The 15,544-nt window shown below is 69.3% G+C and overlaps 2 protein-coding genes across 2 annotated transcripts; one reads left to right on the top strand and one right to left on the bottom strand.

Annotated features, from left to right (window-relative positions):
* Positions 1 to 1,489: 1,489 nt before the first annotated feature.
* THRA (thyroid hormone receptor alpha) lies at positions 1,490 to 7,198 on the top strand. Its single transcript, XM_052700035.1, has 8 exons — positions 1,490 to 1,678; positions 2,613 to 2,674; positions 3,860 to 3,960; positions 4,052 to 4,199; positions 4,672 to 4,877; positions 5,735 to 5,881; positions 6,172 to 6,430; positions 6,930 to 7,198. Exons 1-8 carry the CDS (start codon positions 1,626 to 1,628, stop codon positions 7,178 to 7,180), a joined length of 1,227 nt encoding a protein of 408 aa, XP_052555995.1. The 5' UTR covers positions 1,490 to 1,625; the 3' UTR covers positions 7,181 to 7,198.
* Positions 7,199 to 10,201: 3,003 nt separating this feature from the next.
* On the bottom strand, positions 10,202 to 14,806 carry NR1D1 (nuclear receptor subfamily 1 group D member 1). The gene is given in 10 exon segments (XM_052700021.1): positions 10,202 to 10,449; positions 10,539 to 10,749; positions 11,185 to 11,370; positions 11,461 to 11,550; positions 11,585 to 11,774; positions 11,776 to 11,932; positions 12,418 to 12,562; positions 12,634 to 12,722; positions 12,803 to 13,126; positions 14,701 to 14,806. Coding segments are annotated over 10 exon segments (1,620 nt in total). The 5' UTR covers positions 14,729 to 14,806; the 3' UTR covers positions 10,202 to 10,249.
* Positions 14,807 to 15,544: the final 738 nt, after the last annotated feature.

The following is a 15,544-nucleotide window of genomic DNA, read 5'->3' as shown; positions in this document are numbered from 1 at the left end:
GCAGCGCTGCGCGCGCCCGGCGGGTCGGGGCTCTGCGCGCTCCGGGGGGGTCCCGGGGTGGGGGGGGGGGGGGAGAAGGGGGGAGGGCCGTGCCCACGGGGCCGCGCAGCGCTGGCGCTCGGCCAGTGCCTATACTTGGAAGTGTCGGCGCGGCGTTCCCATATGGAACAAACATTTGCTGCAGCCCCCGGCCGCGCTCCGTAGGTACCGCCCGCGGACGGCCCCAAAGCCCGGCCTGGAGCTGCGGCCCCAAATCCCGCGCCGTGCCGTGGGGGGGTCACTGCCATCCCGACTCCCCTCCCCCCCCCCCCCACCTCCGGGTGCCCCCAGCGCCGCGAAGGGCGGCACCGCGCACCCACGGGCGCAGCATCCCTCGATCTGTCGGCAGCGCGGTCGGGTTCCCCAGATGGAGGGGGGACCAGGGGGGTCGGGGGGGTCGGGTCGGCTGCACCGCCGCCTCGCTCGAAATCCGCCGGAGGAATTCCTGCCGCCGCCAAGACAAACGTGACCTACTTTCTGCCCGGCCCCGCACCGCGCTGCAGCCCCAGGGCCGGGCACGGCGCCCACCGGGGGCGGGTGGGGGGCCTCCAACGCCGCACGCCCCCAAACGGGGCGGGCCTGGGGGGGGGCCTCGCGCCGAGCCGGGGCCCCCCCGGTGCCGCTGGGGCGATGCGGGCGGAGGGGTGGGCGCTGAGATGTGCGCTGGGGGGTGGCGCGGCGGTGCGAGCTGCTGCTCCCGGCGGTGGTTGGGGGCAGCGAAGGGGGTGCCGCCCCCCATGGCCCCACGGTGCCGTCTCTTTGCAGCAGGATTGCTCGCGGACAAAGCAGTGCCCAGCAGCCCCCGGCGCCCCCCACCCCTGTAAGTCCCCCCTACGACACCCGCTCGGTGCTCAGAGGAGGCCCCGGCAGCCCCAGCCCTCCCTGTGCACACCTGCACCCAGCGCTGTGCTCTCGTTCTGCACGCTCTTGCACACCCTGCACGCTGCTCCCCACCCGACTCTCTTGCACAGCCCTGCGTGCTCCTGCGTGCTCTTGCACACCTCTGTGCTCCCACCCAGCCCTGCTGTGTGCACCCTGCAAGCCCCTGCTCGCTCCACGTGTTCTTGCACGTCCCTTTTGCTCCCACCCACCTCCACGTGCCCTGCACACCATTGCACGCCGTTGCACGCTCCGCTGAGCTTTGCACACCCCGTGCACGCTGCGCCATGCGCTGCATTGCATGCCATCGCATGCTCAACGCGGCCTTGCATGCTGTGCGCTCGCTGCCCTTGCACACCATTGCACGCTGCATGCAGTCCCGCAGCCGTGCCCTCTGCACACCCTGCATGCTGTCGCAGGCTCTCCTGCACACCCGCTGCTCTCCCACCCGGCCCTGCGCCCCTCTGCAAGCTCCACGTGGCCTTGCCCACCCCCGTCCACCTTTACACGCTGCTCCGTGGGGGCTCAGCGCGCTCTATCTGTGCAGGCCCCCCCCCGGGATGCTGCAGGGAGCCCAGCACTGAGGTGGGCGCCATGGGGCGCGCGTCGTAGCCCCTTCCCCCCCCCGCCGTGGCCCCCCAGCGCGTGGCAGCGGTGGCGGAGCCCACTCGGCTGGTGCTGGGCGCTCCTTGATGGAATTGCGGTGAATGGAACAGAAGCCCAGCACCCTGGACCCGCTGTCGGAGCCAGAGGACACCCGGTGAGGCCCCGCTGGGCTGCGTCCCGCTGTGCTGCTCTCTGTGTCCCCGCACACCCCCATGCCTGTGTCCCCGTGTGTCCCCGTGCCCTCCGTGCCCCAGTGCCCCACATTTCCCTTTGTGTCCTCGTGCATTCAGTGTCCCTGCAGCCCCCCGGCGTCCTGTGCCGCCCGTGTCCCCCCCCGTCCCCTGCATCCCCATCCATCGCCCACACCCCCGGTATCCCCGTGTCCCGGTGCCCCCCAATCACCCTGTGTCCCCCCACACGTGCCCGCGCCCCATGCACGCCTATCCTCAGCCCCCTCCCCCCCCCACGCGGCCCCCCCCCAGCCTGGGCCCCCCATCGGCCCTGCCAGCACCCGGGGCTATTTTGGGAGTGCGGCGGCAGCTCACGTGCCCTGGGGGGGGCCAGGCCTGGGGTCACCTTGGGCTGGCACTTGTCCCCCCCCGGCAGCTCCCAACCCTGCTGCCCTATTCGGGGGCGCTGGGGCACCCCTGGGTGCTGCCCCCACCCCCCTCTGGGTGCCGTCCCCGTGGCGCCGGGTCCCCTCTCTGCCCATGCGCGTGTGCAGGGGGGGGGGTTGAGGCGCAGACCCCCGCCGCCGCCTATTGGCTGCGCCCGCTGATGTCACTTCCCCGTGAGCCAAAAGGACATTTTGTCTTTGACTGTAAATGAGAGCCCCTCCCCCACCCTTCCCTGCCCCTCCCCCACTCACTTCCCCCACCCACCCATCCTCAGCCCCCCCCCTTAAGGCAGTGCCGTGTCCCACATTGGGGTTCCCTCGAGTCCCCACGTCACCCGCAAGGCTGCGTCGCGGTCTCCACGTGTGGCGTCAGCCCCCTGGGATCCCCCTAGGGGTGGGAGGCACTGGTGGGGTGCAAGGAGGGTGTGGGGACTCCGAGTCACACTGTGCCCCCCCCCCCCCCCCCCCCCAGGTGGCTGGATGGCAAGCGCAAAAGAAAGAGCAGCCAATGTTTGGTGAAGAGCAGCATGTCAGGTACGGGACCCCCCCGTCCCCTCTGGTAACCCCACATCACCACTGGGACCCCCATGTCACCCCACGACGCCCCTCAGCACCCTGGTTGTCCCCATGCACCCACATCTCTGCTGGGGCTGCTCAGCACCCCCAGCCCCCCCAGCCCCAGGTGCCATGTATTCATGCAGGGTCCCCTGGGTCCCACAGGCACCTCGTGTCCCTCCCAGCACCCCAGGGTCCCTGTGCACCCTCGGGACCGCAGTGTCCCCTCTGCCCAACGTCCCTGCTGGCACCCCTTTGACCCCTGCACCCCATGTCCCCAAGGGTTCCTCCCGCATCCCTGCTGGGTCCCCAGGGTTCTCCTACGCCCCACGTTTGCTATGTGCCCCCAAGGTCCCTCCTGCATCCCTGTTGGGTGCCCAGGTTCCCTGCACAGTCCATGTCCATTATGGGCCCCCGAGGGTCCCCAACATCCCGTATCCCCCATTGGGTCCCCAGGGGTCCCTACCCACCCCTTGTTCCTGGTGAGTCCCTAGGGGTCCCCGGTGCCCCATGTCCCCGCTGGGTGCTGCCCCCCCCCTGTGGAACTATCGGGCCCAGCAGTGCAGTGGGGGGGGGAGATAAGGGGGCCCCAGGCGGGCAGTGACCCCTGGGCTGGGCACCAGCCCTGCCCCATTCCCCAGCGGGGAGCGGCTGGCGCCGGCGGGATCCGGGGGGGGGGGGAGGAGGAGAAAGAGGGGGGTGCCAGCCCTCCCCCTCCCTCCCTGTGTGTGCCCCTCCCCCTGCAGGGTGTGGGGGGGGGGTCTATGGAACTAAAGGGGGACAGTGGGGGTCCCTGTGCAGGTGCTCTGTGCCTCAGTCTCCCCGTGAGGTTGGTGCTGAGAGGGCGGCCCCAAGGCCGGGGGACCCCGGACAATAGTGGACAGTGGGGCCATTGTGTGCCCAGGGGATGCCCCCCCCTCACAGCCAGCCCTGGAGAATGGGCGCTTTATTGCTGCGGGGGGCACGGAGCCCCCCAGCTGTTAACCCTTAAGCTGCCGGAGCATCCCTGCCGCGTCCCCCCACCCCACTTCCTTCCTGGCACCGCTGGGGGTCCCTGCACCCCACATCTCTTACGGGGGCCTGCAGAGGGATGGGGGCAGCAGTCGGCTCTGGGCAGAGGGGAAGCTGAAGCTTGGAGGGGGGCTCTGACTTGTCCCCCCCCAGGGTACATCCCTAGCTACCTGGACAAAGATGAACAGTGTGTGGTGTGCGGGGACAAAGCCACCGGCTACCACTACCGCTGCATCACCTGTGAGGGCTGCAAGGTGAGGGGGGATGGGCTGCGGGGGGGGGGGGAGGGGAGGGAGAGCTGCAAGGCCGGGGGTCTCACTGTGACCCCCCCCACCCCCACCCCAGGGCTTTTTCCGTCGGACCATCCAGAAGAACCTGCACCCCACCTACTCGTGCAAGTATGATGGGTGCTGCGTCATCGACAAGATCACCCGCAACCAGTGCCAGCTGTGCCGCTTCAAGAAGTGCATCTCTGTGGGCATGGCCATGGACTGTGAGTGCGGGCGGGGGGCGGGTTGGGGTCACAACCTCAGCTGTAGGGCGCTGTGGGAGCCCAGTGCGGTGAGCAGGGTGTCTGCAGGACCAGGTTGGGGTGCCCGGCACAGCCGGCGGTGCAGTGGGGCAGCTTGGGGTGCCTGCTGCAGGGCTGAGCTGGGGAGCACCCAGGGTGCAGAGGGGCTTTGGGGACCCTTTAGCAGATGCAGTTGGGGTGCGTGGGATATGTGCAGGCCACGGGGCAGGCCGGGGTGCCTCGTGCAGCCACAGAGAAGATCAGGGCGCCCAGCACAGCCGGCGGTGCTGTGGGGTGTTTGGGGGGATCCTTTTGCAGCCGTGCGAGCGGTCGGGGAGGACCTGGCTTGTGCAGCTTGTGCACAGCGTGGGGCAGGGAGCCCTGTGCAGCTGCGGGGCGGTTTGGGGCACCAGCAGCGCCGGGATGCGGGGCTGTGCTGATGGCCGCCCCGCAGTGGTGCTGGACGACTCGAAGCGCGTAGCCAAGAGGAAGCTGATCGAGGAGAACCGGGAGCGGCGGCGCAAGGAGGAGATGATCAAATCGCTGCAGCACCGGCCCAGCCCCAGCGCAGAGGAGTGGGAGCTGATCCACGTGGTGACCGAGGCGCACCGCAGCACCAACGCGCAGGGCAGCCACTGGAAGCAGAAGAGGAAATTCCTGGTGAGGGCAACGAGGGGCCCTGCACCTGCCCAGGCACTGCAGGCTGAGCACTGCTGCGCTCCTTGTGCTCACAGTGTGCTCACACTGCTGCACTTGTGCTCACATTGTGCTCACACTGCTGTGCTTGTTGTGCTCACAGTGTGCTCACACTGCTGTGCTTGTTGTGCTCACACTGTGCTCACACTGCTGTGCTTGTTGTGCTCACACTGTGCTCACATTGCTGTGCTCATATTGCTCACACTGTGCTCACACTGCTGCACTCCTTGTGCTCACATTGTGCTCACACTGCTGTGCTCATTGTGCTCACACTGTGCTCACACTGCTGTGCTTGTTGTGCTCACACTGTGCTCACACTGCTGTGCTCATTGTGCTCACATTGTGCTCACACTGCTGTGCTTGTTGTGCTCACATTGTGTTCACATTGCTGTGCTTGTTGTGCTCACACTGTGCTCACACTGCTGTGCTCATATTGCTCACACTGTGCTCACACTGCTGCCCTCATTGTGCTCACTGCTGCTGTGCACCATCCCCATCCAGCTCCGTTGCCCCGGCACGCTCAGCGCAGGCATGGTGGCCACACTCTGTCCCCATCTGGCACCAGGATCGTGGGCCTGGGGGTGTCACTGTCACTGTGTGTCCTTGAGGTGTCACCCCCGGGGAGGGTTTGGGGTGAGCGGTGACCGAAGGGGACAGCTGTGCCTGCAGGGTGGCCCTTCCCCTGTCCCTGTGCGCGCTGCTCCCTCTCCTGGCTGCCGTCCCGCGCTGCCCTGCCTCAGTTTCCCCCATGTCCCCAGGGGGTGGGAGTGATCCCAGCCATTCTGTCCCTCCCATCCACCTTTTGTGCCCCCTTCCCCCAGCCCGAAGACATCGGCCAGTCGCCCATGGCCTCCATGCCTGACGGGGACAAAGTGGACCTGGAGGCGTTCAGCGAGTTTACAAAAATCATCACGCCGGCCATCACCCGCGTGGTCGACTTTGCCAAAAAACTGCCCATGTTCTCAGAGGTAATGGGGGGGGGAGGGGGTCCCACAGCCCCAGTGAGCAGCTATGGGGGCATAGGCAGAATGGGGTTGAGGGGGGGCCCGCAGCTCTGCTGACAGTGCTGTGAGGGGGGATACGGGATGTGGGGCACGGGGTTCTGGGGGGTGGCAGCCCCACTGTGGGGAGGGATATGGGATATGGCGACACGGGGGGGGGGGCCCGCAGCCCCACTCACAGCGCTGCGGGAGGTTATGGGATGTGGGATATGGGGCTGTTGGGGGTCCCGCAGCCCCGCTGACGTTGCGCCCCACAGCTGCCGTGCGAGGATCAGATCATCCTGCTGAAGGGCTGCTGCATGGAGATCATGTCGCTGCGAGCGGCCGTGCGCTACGACCCCGAGAGTGAAACGCTGACGCTGAGCGGGGAAATGGCCGTCAAACGCGAGCAGCTGAAAAACGGAGGGCTGGGGGTCGTGTCTGATGCCATCTTCGATCTCGGCAAGTCGCTGTCTGCCTTCAACCTGGATGACACCGAGGTGGCCCTGCTGCAGGCCGTGCTGCTCATGTCCTCAGGTCAGCGGCCACCCTGGGCTGGGGGGGGGGGAGGGGGGTCAGGAGCCCCCCAGCATTGGGGGATGCGTGGGGGGGAGACCCCGATGGTTGGGCATGAATGAGGCGGGCACCCTGATCCTCCAGCCATTGGGGGCACAGGGGCGGACACCCCAACACTCAAAACCCCAGTGTTTGGGGGCACGTGGGGTGAGCACCCTGGTACCCAAGGTGCCAGTATTTGGGGGCACACAGGGCGGGCACTTTGATATCTATAGCCTCAGCACTGGGGGCACAGGAGATGCCCCCCCTGATGCCCAGAGCGCCGATATTTGGGGGTGCAGTGTGGGCACCTCAGCGCCCAGACCTGAGCATTTTGGGGGCACCTGTGCCAAGCCGGGTGGGGAGCAGCAGGGCAGACAGCCCATAGGCCCCCCACAGCCCCGCTCCTTCACCCCGCACCTTCTGGGGCTGCCCACGGGTCGGACGCCCTTTGAAACCCCTTCTTTCACCTCCCCTGCAGACCGGACGGGGCTGATCTGCGTGGATAAGATTGAGAAGTGCCAGGAGACTTACCTGCTGGCGTTCGAGCACTACATCAACTACCGCAAACACAACATTCCCCACTTCTGGCCCAAGCTGCTGATGAAGGTGACGGACCTGCGCATGATCGGCGCGTGCCACGCCAGCCGCTTCCTGCACATGAAGGTGGAGTGCCCCACCGAGCTCTTCCCTCCCCTCTTCCTCGAGGTCTTCGAGGACCAGGAGGTGTAGGGCCCCCCCCCCACCCCGCCGCGCGCCCCCCCCCGCACCCCCCGGAGCCCCCCGACCCCACGCCGTGCGCAGCCCCCCCCCCACAGACCCCGATATTTCGTTCTCTGCCCCCCGAGGGCGGCGGTGCTGCACGGGGTGGGGGGTGGGGGGGCACGGCAGAAAGAGGGGGGGGGAGGATGGCAGAAGGGGGGGGGATCAGCGCCGCCGCTCGCCCCTGCGCCCCCCCCCTCCCCCCGGACGTTGCCGGCTTTTGTTTGTTTGCACAGGGAAGGGCCCCCCCAGCGCCGCGTCCCTTCTCTTCTGAGATTCTTATTTTTGAAGCATTTATTTCCCTCCCTGAGAGGCTAAAATGTAAAACTGCACTTTGCGAGAGAGGAGGAGGAGGAGGAGGAGGAGCGGGGAGGGGGGGCTCTGTGCTGCAGGGGGGGGGGCACCGCTCCGGCCACGCGCACTTTGGGGGCCACGAGGGGGGGGGGGGGGGTGAGGTGGACAGCGTTGTTTGGGTGGGGGGGGGGGGGTCCCCATCCCATCTGCGGGCTGCCCCCCCCCCCCCCTCCTCAGACCCCCGTTTTGGGGGCGGCGTTTGGGGCTTTGGGGTTTTTTCTTTGTCTTTCGGGTTTGGGCTGAGAGCAGCGGGTTTCAGTGCCAAGCGCGGGCGGAGGGGGGGGGGAAGGGGGGGGTCGCGCCCCCCCCCCCCCCCCCCGCACCCCTTTTTGTTCGTTGTTTGTTTTTGGTTGTTTTTTTTTTCCGTTGTCTTTTCCCCTCCCCCCCCCCCCCCCCGTCGGCGTCCTTCGATTCGATTCGTTGTTTTCCGTCAAAAAAAAAAAAAAAAAAAAGACAAAAAAAAAAAAAAAAAAACAACTCAAAAAAAGGAAAAAACAAAAACAAAAAAAAAACCCCCACAAAAAAAACAAAACAAAACAAAACAAAACAAAACAAAACAAAACAAAACCAGTCGCAGTGGCCCCGGAGTGGCCAGAAAACAGCGCGGCCCCCCCATGCACTACGGCTCCCCCCCCCCCCCCCCCACACCATCAGCACTTCGGGGGGCGCTGAGCGGGGCGGGGGGTGCGGCAGGGGCTGCCCGGATGCTGGCAGCGCCCCCCCGTGGCCCCCCCATAACCTCCCCCCCCCCCCCCCCCCCCCCCCCCACCTTTTGGGTTTGTGAATTTTTTGTTACCTCAGGCGGGGGCCGAGGGGGGGGGGGAGGGGGGGGGTGGGGGAGGGCGCGGGGCAGGCAGGCGGGCGGCCCCGGGTAAGCTAATATATATATATATATATATATATATATAAATATATATAAAATATATAATTTTTGTAATTAAAACAAAAAAAATCTTTTTACGGGTCGTTGGAAAAAAAAAAAAAAAAAAAAAAAGCGAAAAAAAAAAAAGCAAAAAAAAAAAAAAAAAAAGCCCAACGTGAGACACTTGGTGACCCCAGGGCCGTGGGGGGGGACGGGGATGTGTGGGACCCCCCCCCCCTCCTCTCCCCATCCTGCCCCGTCACAGCCCCCCCCCCCCTCCCCCCAGCCCCAACACCACGAGGGGCCACGAGGAGTGGGGCAGCAGAGGCTGCGCTGGACCCCCCCCACTCCCCATAGCTGGGCCCGGGGGGGGGGGACCGGGCAGCGGGGCTGTGGCAGAGCTGCGGTGCTGCGGGGGGCGGGGGGGGACGCGGTGCTTTCGGTGCAAATGTCTTAAGTCCCCCCCCACGCCCCGCCCCAGCACGGGGGTCCCACCGGGCGCAGCCCCCCGGCCCTGGGTTGTGCAATAGGGAGACGTGGGAAATGCCAATGCCTGCATGGGGGGGGGGGGGAAAGGGGGAGGGCAGGAACGCGACCCCCTCGGCAGCGCCGCACAGCCCCCACCCGCTGCCCACAGCCCCACGCGCGCCCCACCACCAGGCCTCACCGTTTGCCTTCGGGTGGGGGCACGGCGCCGGGAGGGGGGGGGGGCCGCGCCACGGCAGCGCAGCGCAGCTGCAACACGCGTGCAGGAGTCGTGCGGCGCTGCGTTGCTGCGATTCCCCTGCGGTGCAACGCGTGCAAAGTGCGTGCGGCCACCGCGCCGTTGCGGCGCCGTGCGGTGGTTGTGCCGCAGCGACGCGGCGCCGTGCGATGCTCGCGCCGTGCCGCCGCGGAGGCCCCGCAGCCCCGCAGCCGCGCCGCGTCCCCGCAGTGCCCCGCAGTGCCCACGTTGGTGCAATGCTCGCCGCCGGCCGTGTCACACCGGTGATGCCCGCGCCGCCCCACGCGCCGCCCCGCTCTGCCCACGCGTGGCCGTGCCGGGGCCGCGCTGGAAGTGTCTTAAAGCAGCCAACGTGCCCCAACCCGGGTGGGCAGCGCAGCCCCGAGGGTGGGGGGCACGGCCCTGTTTGGGGGGGGGGGGGAGGGGGCACGGCCCAGCCCCGCTCTCCCCTTCGGTGGGGTCCCCGCGCCCCCCGGCCGCTCCGTCTGTCTCCGTCTCGTGTCGCCGTCGCACGTCCAATGTGCTGTGCCCAATGGGGGGGGGGCAGCCCCCTCCCCGCGCCCCCACATCCCCTCCCCTCCCCCCCCCCCCAGCACATACCTCATGGCTCCGGGGCTGCCCCTGCGGGGGGGGGGGGGGGGGGAAGCGCGGCGGGACCCCCCAGTACTATGCATTGAGCCCCCCTCCCCGCGGTGGGGGGGCCGCGGTGGGGAGCGGCTGAATGTACGGCGCGGGGGGGGTCCGGGGGAGGGGGGGGGGGGGGTCCGGGCGGGCGCTGCTGAGCTCCGTGACAATCACAGTCTGTGACGTGCGATTTTCAACCCTTTTGTGTTATGGTCAGGATTTTAAAGAAAGATATTTTTATGGTAATTGTTGCTGGTCTATTTTACTATATATTTATGTAATAAATATATGATGAAAAAAAAGAAAACGGAAAAAAAAAAAAACGGAAAACAAAAAAAAACAAAAAAAACCCAAAAAACAAAAAACCTACCAACCAAACCCACCCAGCCAGCTCTGCTTCGCAACGGGGGTGGGGGGGTCCGGGGGGGGGGGTCAATGTGGGGAGGGGGAGGGGGGCTGTGCACGGGGGGGGTCCCTACTGCGCGTCGATGCGGAAGGAGAGCAGCTTCTCGGAGTGGAGGTTGTTGAGGGTGCGCAGGTCGGGCAGCTTCAGCAGCAGTTTGGTGAAGCGGGAGCTTTCGGCCGGCCGCGTCTTCTGCACCAGCGCCCTCAGCGCTCGGATCAGCGTCTCCTGCAGCTGCTCCACCGACGCCGCGTCCTCCATACCCGAACGGTCTGCGGGGCCGGGCGTCACCGCGGGGGGGGAGAACGACCCCGGGACCTCCCCCAGCACGCGCCCTGCCCGGCTCCGTCGCGGCACCCACCTGCCGACACCAGCACGACGGCGGTGAACAGCCCCAGCTCCTCGTCGCTGAGCTGCAGCGCGCTGAGCTTCTCGCTGAACTCGAACATGGAGCTGAGCAGGTCGCCCATGCCCATACCCCACAGCTCCTCCAGGCTGTATTTGGTGCGGCTCATGAACGTCACCGTCTGCTCCTTCACGTTGAACAGCGAGGCGAAGCGCACCATCAGCACCTGCGGCACATTGGCAACGGCGTCGTGCGGCTCTGCGGGGCACCGTGCTGGGGTGTGGGGGGCTGCGAAGGGATGGGGGGGGGGGCTGCACTGGGAGGTGGGGGGCTGTGCTGGGTTGCGGGGCGCTGCTAGGACGCTGCGCCTTGTGCACCACCACGCAATGCCCTGCAGCACTGCCGGGACACGGAGCGCCGTGCGACGCCACGTGGCACCGCGCTCGGATCCGAGGCACCGTGCAACGCTGTGCTGCATCGTGCCGAGCTGCTGCATCGCCGTGCAACGCTGCAGCACTGAGCGCTGTGCAACACTGGGGGCACTGTGCCGTGCAGCGCCGGGATGTGGAGCAACGCGATGGGTTGTGGGACACCGTGCAGCGTCCCAAGGTCACCGGGCGCCGTGCTGGGATGCGCAGCACCGTGCGATGCCCAGACGTACCTCGAAGGTGCCGGCTTTGAGCAGGGTGACCTGGTCGTGCTGGGACAGCGCCTGGAAGCCGGGAATGTGCTTGGCGAATTCGACCACTTCGCGGACGGCGGGCGTGAAGCTGAGCGAGAAATCCTCCCAGATCTCCTGCACCGAGCGCCCGCTGCGCCCCGCCGGGTGGCTGTTCATGGGGCAGGCCTGCGGGAGCGGCGGCTCAGCGCGGCCATTAGCGCAATTAGCGGCCGTAATGAGCGGGGGGGGCGGAATGGGAGCCCCCGTTGGGCTCACCGGCAGCACGTCCTTGGGTCCGCGGGGCCACGCGCAGCCCCGCGCTGTGGGGTCGGGGTATGCGGCGGTGGGGGGGGGGCAGAGCCGGGGCTCGAGGGGGGCGGGGGGTCCAGGCGGGGGGGGCCGCGTCCCAGCGCGGCTGGGCGCCGTCGCAGCTCGGGGGGGGGCCCAGCTTGTCGTGCGCGTAGACGAAGATCTCCCGGTGCGCTTTGGCCACCTGAGCGATGACGTCCTCGGTGGCCCCCCCGGGGCTGGGCGAGCGGGGGGGGGTCAACTGCTGCGGGAACTGGGAGAAGCAGGCGGGGGGGGGCGAGCGGCGGGGGGCCGGGAGGCAGCGGGCGGCCCCCCACGGGAACGGGTCCCTCGCCCAGAGGTGCCGCCCCCGGCACGGCGCTGCCCACGCTCATGGCGCTCTGCATCTCCGCCAACATCCGCTGCTTCTCCCGCTTGGGGATGCGCCCGAAGCGCACGGCTGTGGGGACAGCAGGGTTAGGGGGCACGGGGAGACCCCCCCAGCACGACGGGGAACGCCGGTGGCACTGCCGTGTCCCCCCTCCCCCCCCAACCCCACAGACACCGAGCAGGAAGAGGGCAGAGAATGGGGTGGGTGCAGCACCCGGGGCACCGCGCGCAGAGGAGAGCACAGCCTTGGGGGGGTCCCAGCCTTATAGGAGCGTCCCGGTGCTACTGGGAGGGGGGAGGCACAGTCAGGGTAGGGATCCCGGCCCTGGGAAGGGGTCCCGGCTCTGTGGGGGTGTCCCAACTCTGGGGTGGGAGGGGGGTAGGGGGTCCCAGCCCGGGGAGAGGGGGGGTCCCATGTCTGTAGAGAATCCCAGCCCATGGAGGGGGGTGGGGGGGGTCACAGCTCCAGGGGTGTTCCAACCCTGACCCGGGTCCCGGGCATGGGGGGCTCCACCCCAGGGAGTGTCCCAGCCCCGCGGGGGGGTCCCGGCTCACCGTCGCGGGACATGCCGACCAGCAGGCACTTCTTGAAGCGGCACTGCTGGCAGCGGTTGCGGTTGATGCGGACGATGGAGCAGTTCTCATTCTTCAGGCACTTCTTGTACTGGATGTTCTGCTGGATGCTGCGGCGAAAGAACCCCTGCGGGGCGCCGGGGGGTCACTGGAGGTCTCCTCCTCCCCCACCGCCTCCCCCCACGCCCCAGCCCGTACCTTGCAGCCCTCGCAGGCGTGCACACCGTAGTGGAAGCCAGAGGCGACGTCACCGCAGACCTTGCAGAGCAGCACCATGCCGTTCAGCTCTGGGGGGAGCACCGGGGGGTGAGCGCAGCGCGGGGCCGGGGGGGCGTTCCACCCCATCGCCCCCTCCCATCCCACTCACTGGTGACATTGGTGCCGTTCTTATTGGGCGAACCGCGGCGTCGCTCATCCGCTGCCACCGCCACTGCGCCGGGGAATGCGGCCGAGGGGCCGTAGGGTGAGGAGGAGGAGGAGGAGGAGGAGGATGAGGAGGAAGGCGAGCCGTCATCGCGGGGGGGCAGCGGGCCGCCCCCGTAGGGCCGGGAGTCCTGCAGGGAGCCGGTGGGCGACGGGGGGAAGTAGAGGGGGACGGGCTGAGGGCCGCCGGCGGAGCCTTCGCTGCAGAGCGGGACTGGGCTGGCGCGGGGGGGGGACCCCACGGAGCCCACGTAGCTGATGACACCGCCTGCGGGAAAGGCACGGAGAGGATCAGAACGGGTGGGGGGGCCGCGGGGAGCGCCCCGGAAGGGCCGTACCCAGAGCTGCACGTGTGCCACGGAGCGGGGTCAGCGGGGCGGGTGGCACATGGGGGTGCGTCCCACGTGCCGTGGGGACACGCGGCCCGGAAACGGGGGTGGGAGGGCGTGGGGAGGGAATGGAGAGATGGGAATCCGGGGACGGGAAAACCCACGGAGGAAATACTGGACGGGAACGGCGAGATGGGAACCCCGGGCTGTGGGGTGGGGGGGCAGCGCCAGCACTGTGCGGGAGGAGGAGAGAGGAGGGGAATCCCCATAAGGGCACGGAGCCCCCACCCGCTGTACGGCCCGGCCCCGCGTGGGGTCACGGCCCCGCGTTTCCCCCCCCCCCCCCCACGCACACAGCGGCTGTTGGCGCGGGGCCGGGCGCGAGCGGAGCGCGCAGCCGCGTGTCCCCCTCGGGGTCGTTGCGGGGCGGCGGATCACGGCGGATCGGGGACGGCGGATCCGTTCCCCCCCCCCCCCCCAAACTCCGAAGGTAGGGGGTGCCCCGCAGATCCCACAGCAGCGCCGCCTCCCCGCAGGCTTCACCGAGGATCCCCGACCCGAAGCGCCGCCGCGAGGACGCACCCGGAGGGGTTCCCCGGGACGCGGGGGGGCCCGGAGGCGTCAGGGCCCCGCGGCCGCCCCCCCGCCGTCCTCACGCCGCCGCCCCACGTGCTCCCCCCGCACGTGGCCGCCCCCGGCCCCGCCCCTCACGCGTCGCCCCGCCTCCCCGCCCCCATTGGCCGCCCCCCCCCACGGCGGAGCGCGCGAGCGGAGCGCGGCGTCCTCGCTTCCGCGTGTGACGTCACGGGGAGGGGGGGAGGCGGTGACGTCACGAGGGGCCGCGACCAATGGGCGGGGGCGGGGCGGGGCTGCGGGGAAAACAAACTCCGCACGTGGCAGCGCCGGGGAGGGGGCCACGTGCCGGGGGGGGAACCAGCGCCTCCGCCTCCACCGCGCCCGGTGCCGGTGCGGGACCCCCCGGTGCCTCCCGGGCCGCACACGGAGCTCCCGGTGCCGCAGTGCCCGCGCCGCGCCGCGGGGGCCCGCCCGGGATCGCTGCGCTTCCGCAGCGCTGTCAGCGCATCCCGGTACCGCCGCTCCGCACTGCGCCGTACCGCTGTCAGCACATCCCCGTGCCTGGTACCGCTGCCCGATGCCGCTCGGTGCCGCTGTCAGCACATCTCGGTGCCCGGTATCGGTGCCCAGCACCGCTCGGTGCGGCTATCAGCGCGTCCCGGTACTCAGCAGCAGCCGGTGCCCGTGTCCAGCCCACCCGACCCGCTGCCCTACACCGCCCGGTGACGCTGTCAGCGCGCTCCGGTACCGGTGTCGGGGGACCTCCCCGGTGCCGCACCGCTCCCGGTCCTTCTCTTGCTCCGCGGCACTGCGCGCTCCCGGGACGGCTGAACGCCTCCACCGCACTCCCGGTGCGCGTACCGGTGCCGCTCCGCGTCCCCGCAGCTCCGCTCCCCCGCAATACCCGCGGCGCGGGCACCGCTCCGGCGGCACTGACCTGTGCTGCCGGTATCTGGGGCGGCCATCTCCGAACCGAGCCGCGCAGTGCCGCACCGGACCGGACCGAGCCGCGCAGTGCCGCCCGGTAGCGCCGCTGTGCGCCCGCCGCCCCCCCCCCGCCCGCCACCGGCCGCGGCTGCGCACTGGGCCGCACGCGGCGCCGCCGCCTCCCCCATGTGATTCCCGGGGAGAGCCTCGTGCCCCAGTGACACACTTTCCGCCGGCGGCCCCGCACCGCGCCCGGCCCGGAACCGGGGAGCGCCGCGCTGCGGCACCGGGACCCGCACCGCGCGGGAGGGGGAGGAGGCGGCGGGGCGGCGGTGCAGCCCCTGCGGCGGGGACGCGCGGTGCGGCGATGTGCCCCGCTCCAACGGCACCGCGCGGCACCGGGACCCAACGCGGCCGCGTCCCCTGCGGGGCTGCACCGGGCGCTCCCGCCACCCCGAGTGCCGCTGCCCGTCGGCCGGGGACCCCCGGTGCGCCGTGGGGTGGCACTGTCACCCCGCACGGTGCTGTTCCCTACGCGGGGACACCCGGCCACAGCGCGGCCAAAGAGCTCGGGGGGGGGCGGGAAGGGGGGATAAGAGGAACACTGCGGTGCGCCCCGCGCTGGGGACGTGCCAGCACCGCGAGGGGACATTGGGACGCACGGGGAAGCGCGGCCAGGATGCCCCCAAAGCCAGCAGGAACGTTCCCACGGTTCCCCACGTCGTGTCCCCCCCCCCCCCCAGCCCCACGTCACGGCCCGGGGCCACCTCGAGCCGAGGACGTCACGTGTCCCCGCGCTCAGGTGCCAGGTGAGCGCTGCAGGACGCACGTGTCCCCCCGCGCCCCCACCCCCG

This window comes from Tympanuchus pallidicinctus, unplaced genomic scaffold (genome assembly GCF_026119805.1).
Source record: "Tympanuchus pallidicinctus isolate F22 unplaced genomic scaffold, pur_lepc_1.0 scaffold39, whole genome shotgun sequence".
Lineage (NCBI taxonomy): Eukaryota > Metazoa > Chordata > Aves > Galliformes > Phasianidae > Tympanuchus > Tympanuchus pallidicinctus.
The sequence above is the reverse complement of the archived record's forward strand: the minus strand, read 5'-3'. Positions and strand labels throughout refer to the sequence as shown.

Coding starts and splice junctions, on each gene's coding strand:
- THRA (XM_052700035.1), top strand. CDS start 1,626: ATGGAACAGAAGCCCAGCACCCTGGACCCGCTGTCGGAGCCAGAGGAC. Junction 1,679..2,612: donor TCGGAGCCAGAGGACACCCG/GTGAGGCCCCGC, acceptor CCCCCCCCCCAG/GTGGCTGGATGGCAAGCGCA. Junction 5,882..6,171: donor AACTGCCCATGTTCTCAGAG/GTAATGGGGGGG, acceptor TGCGCCCCACAG/CTGCCGTGCGAGGATCAGAT.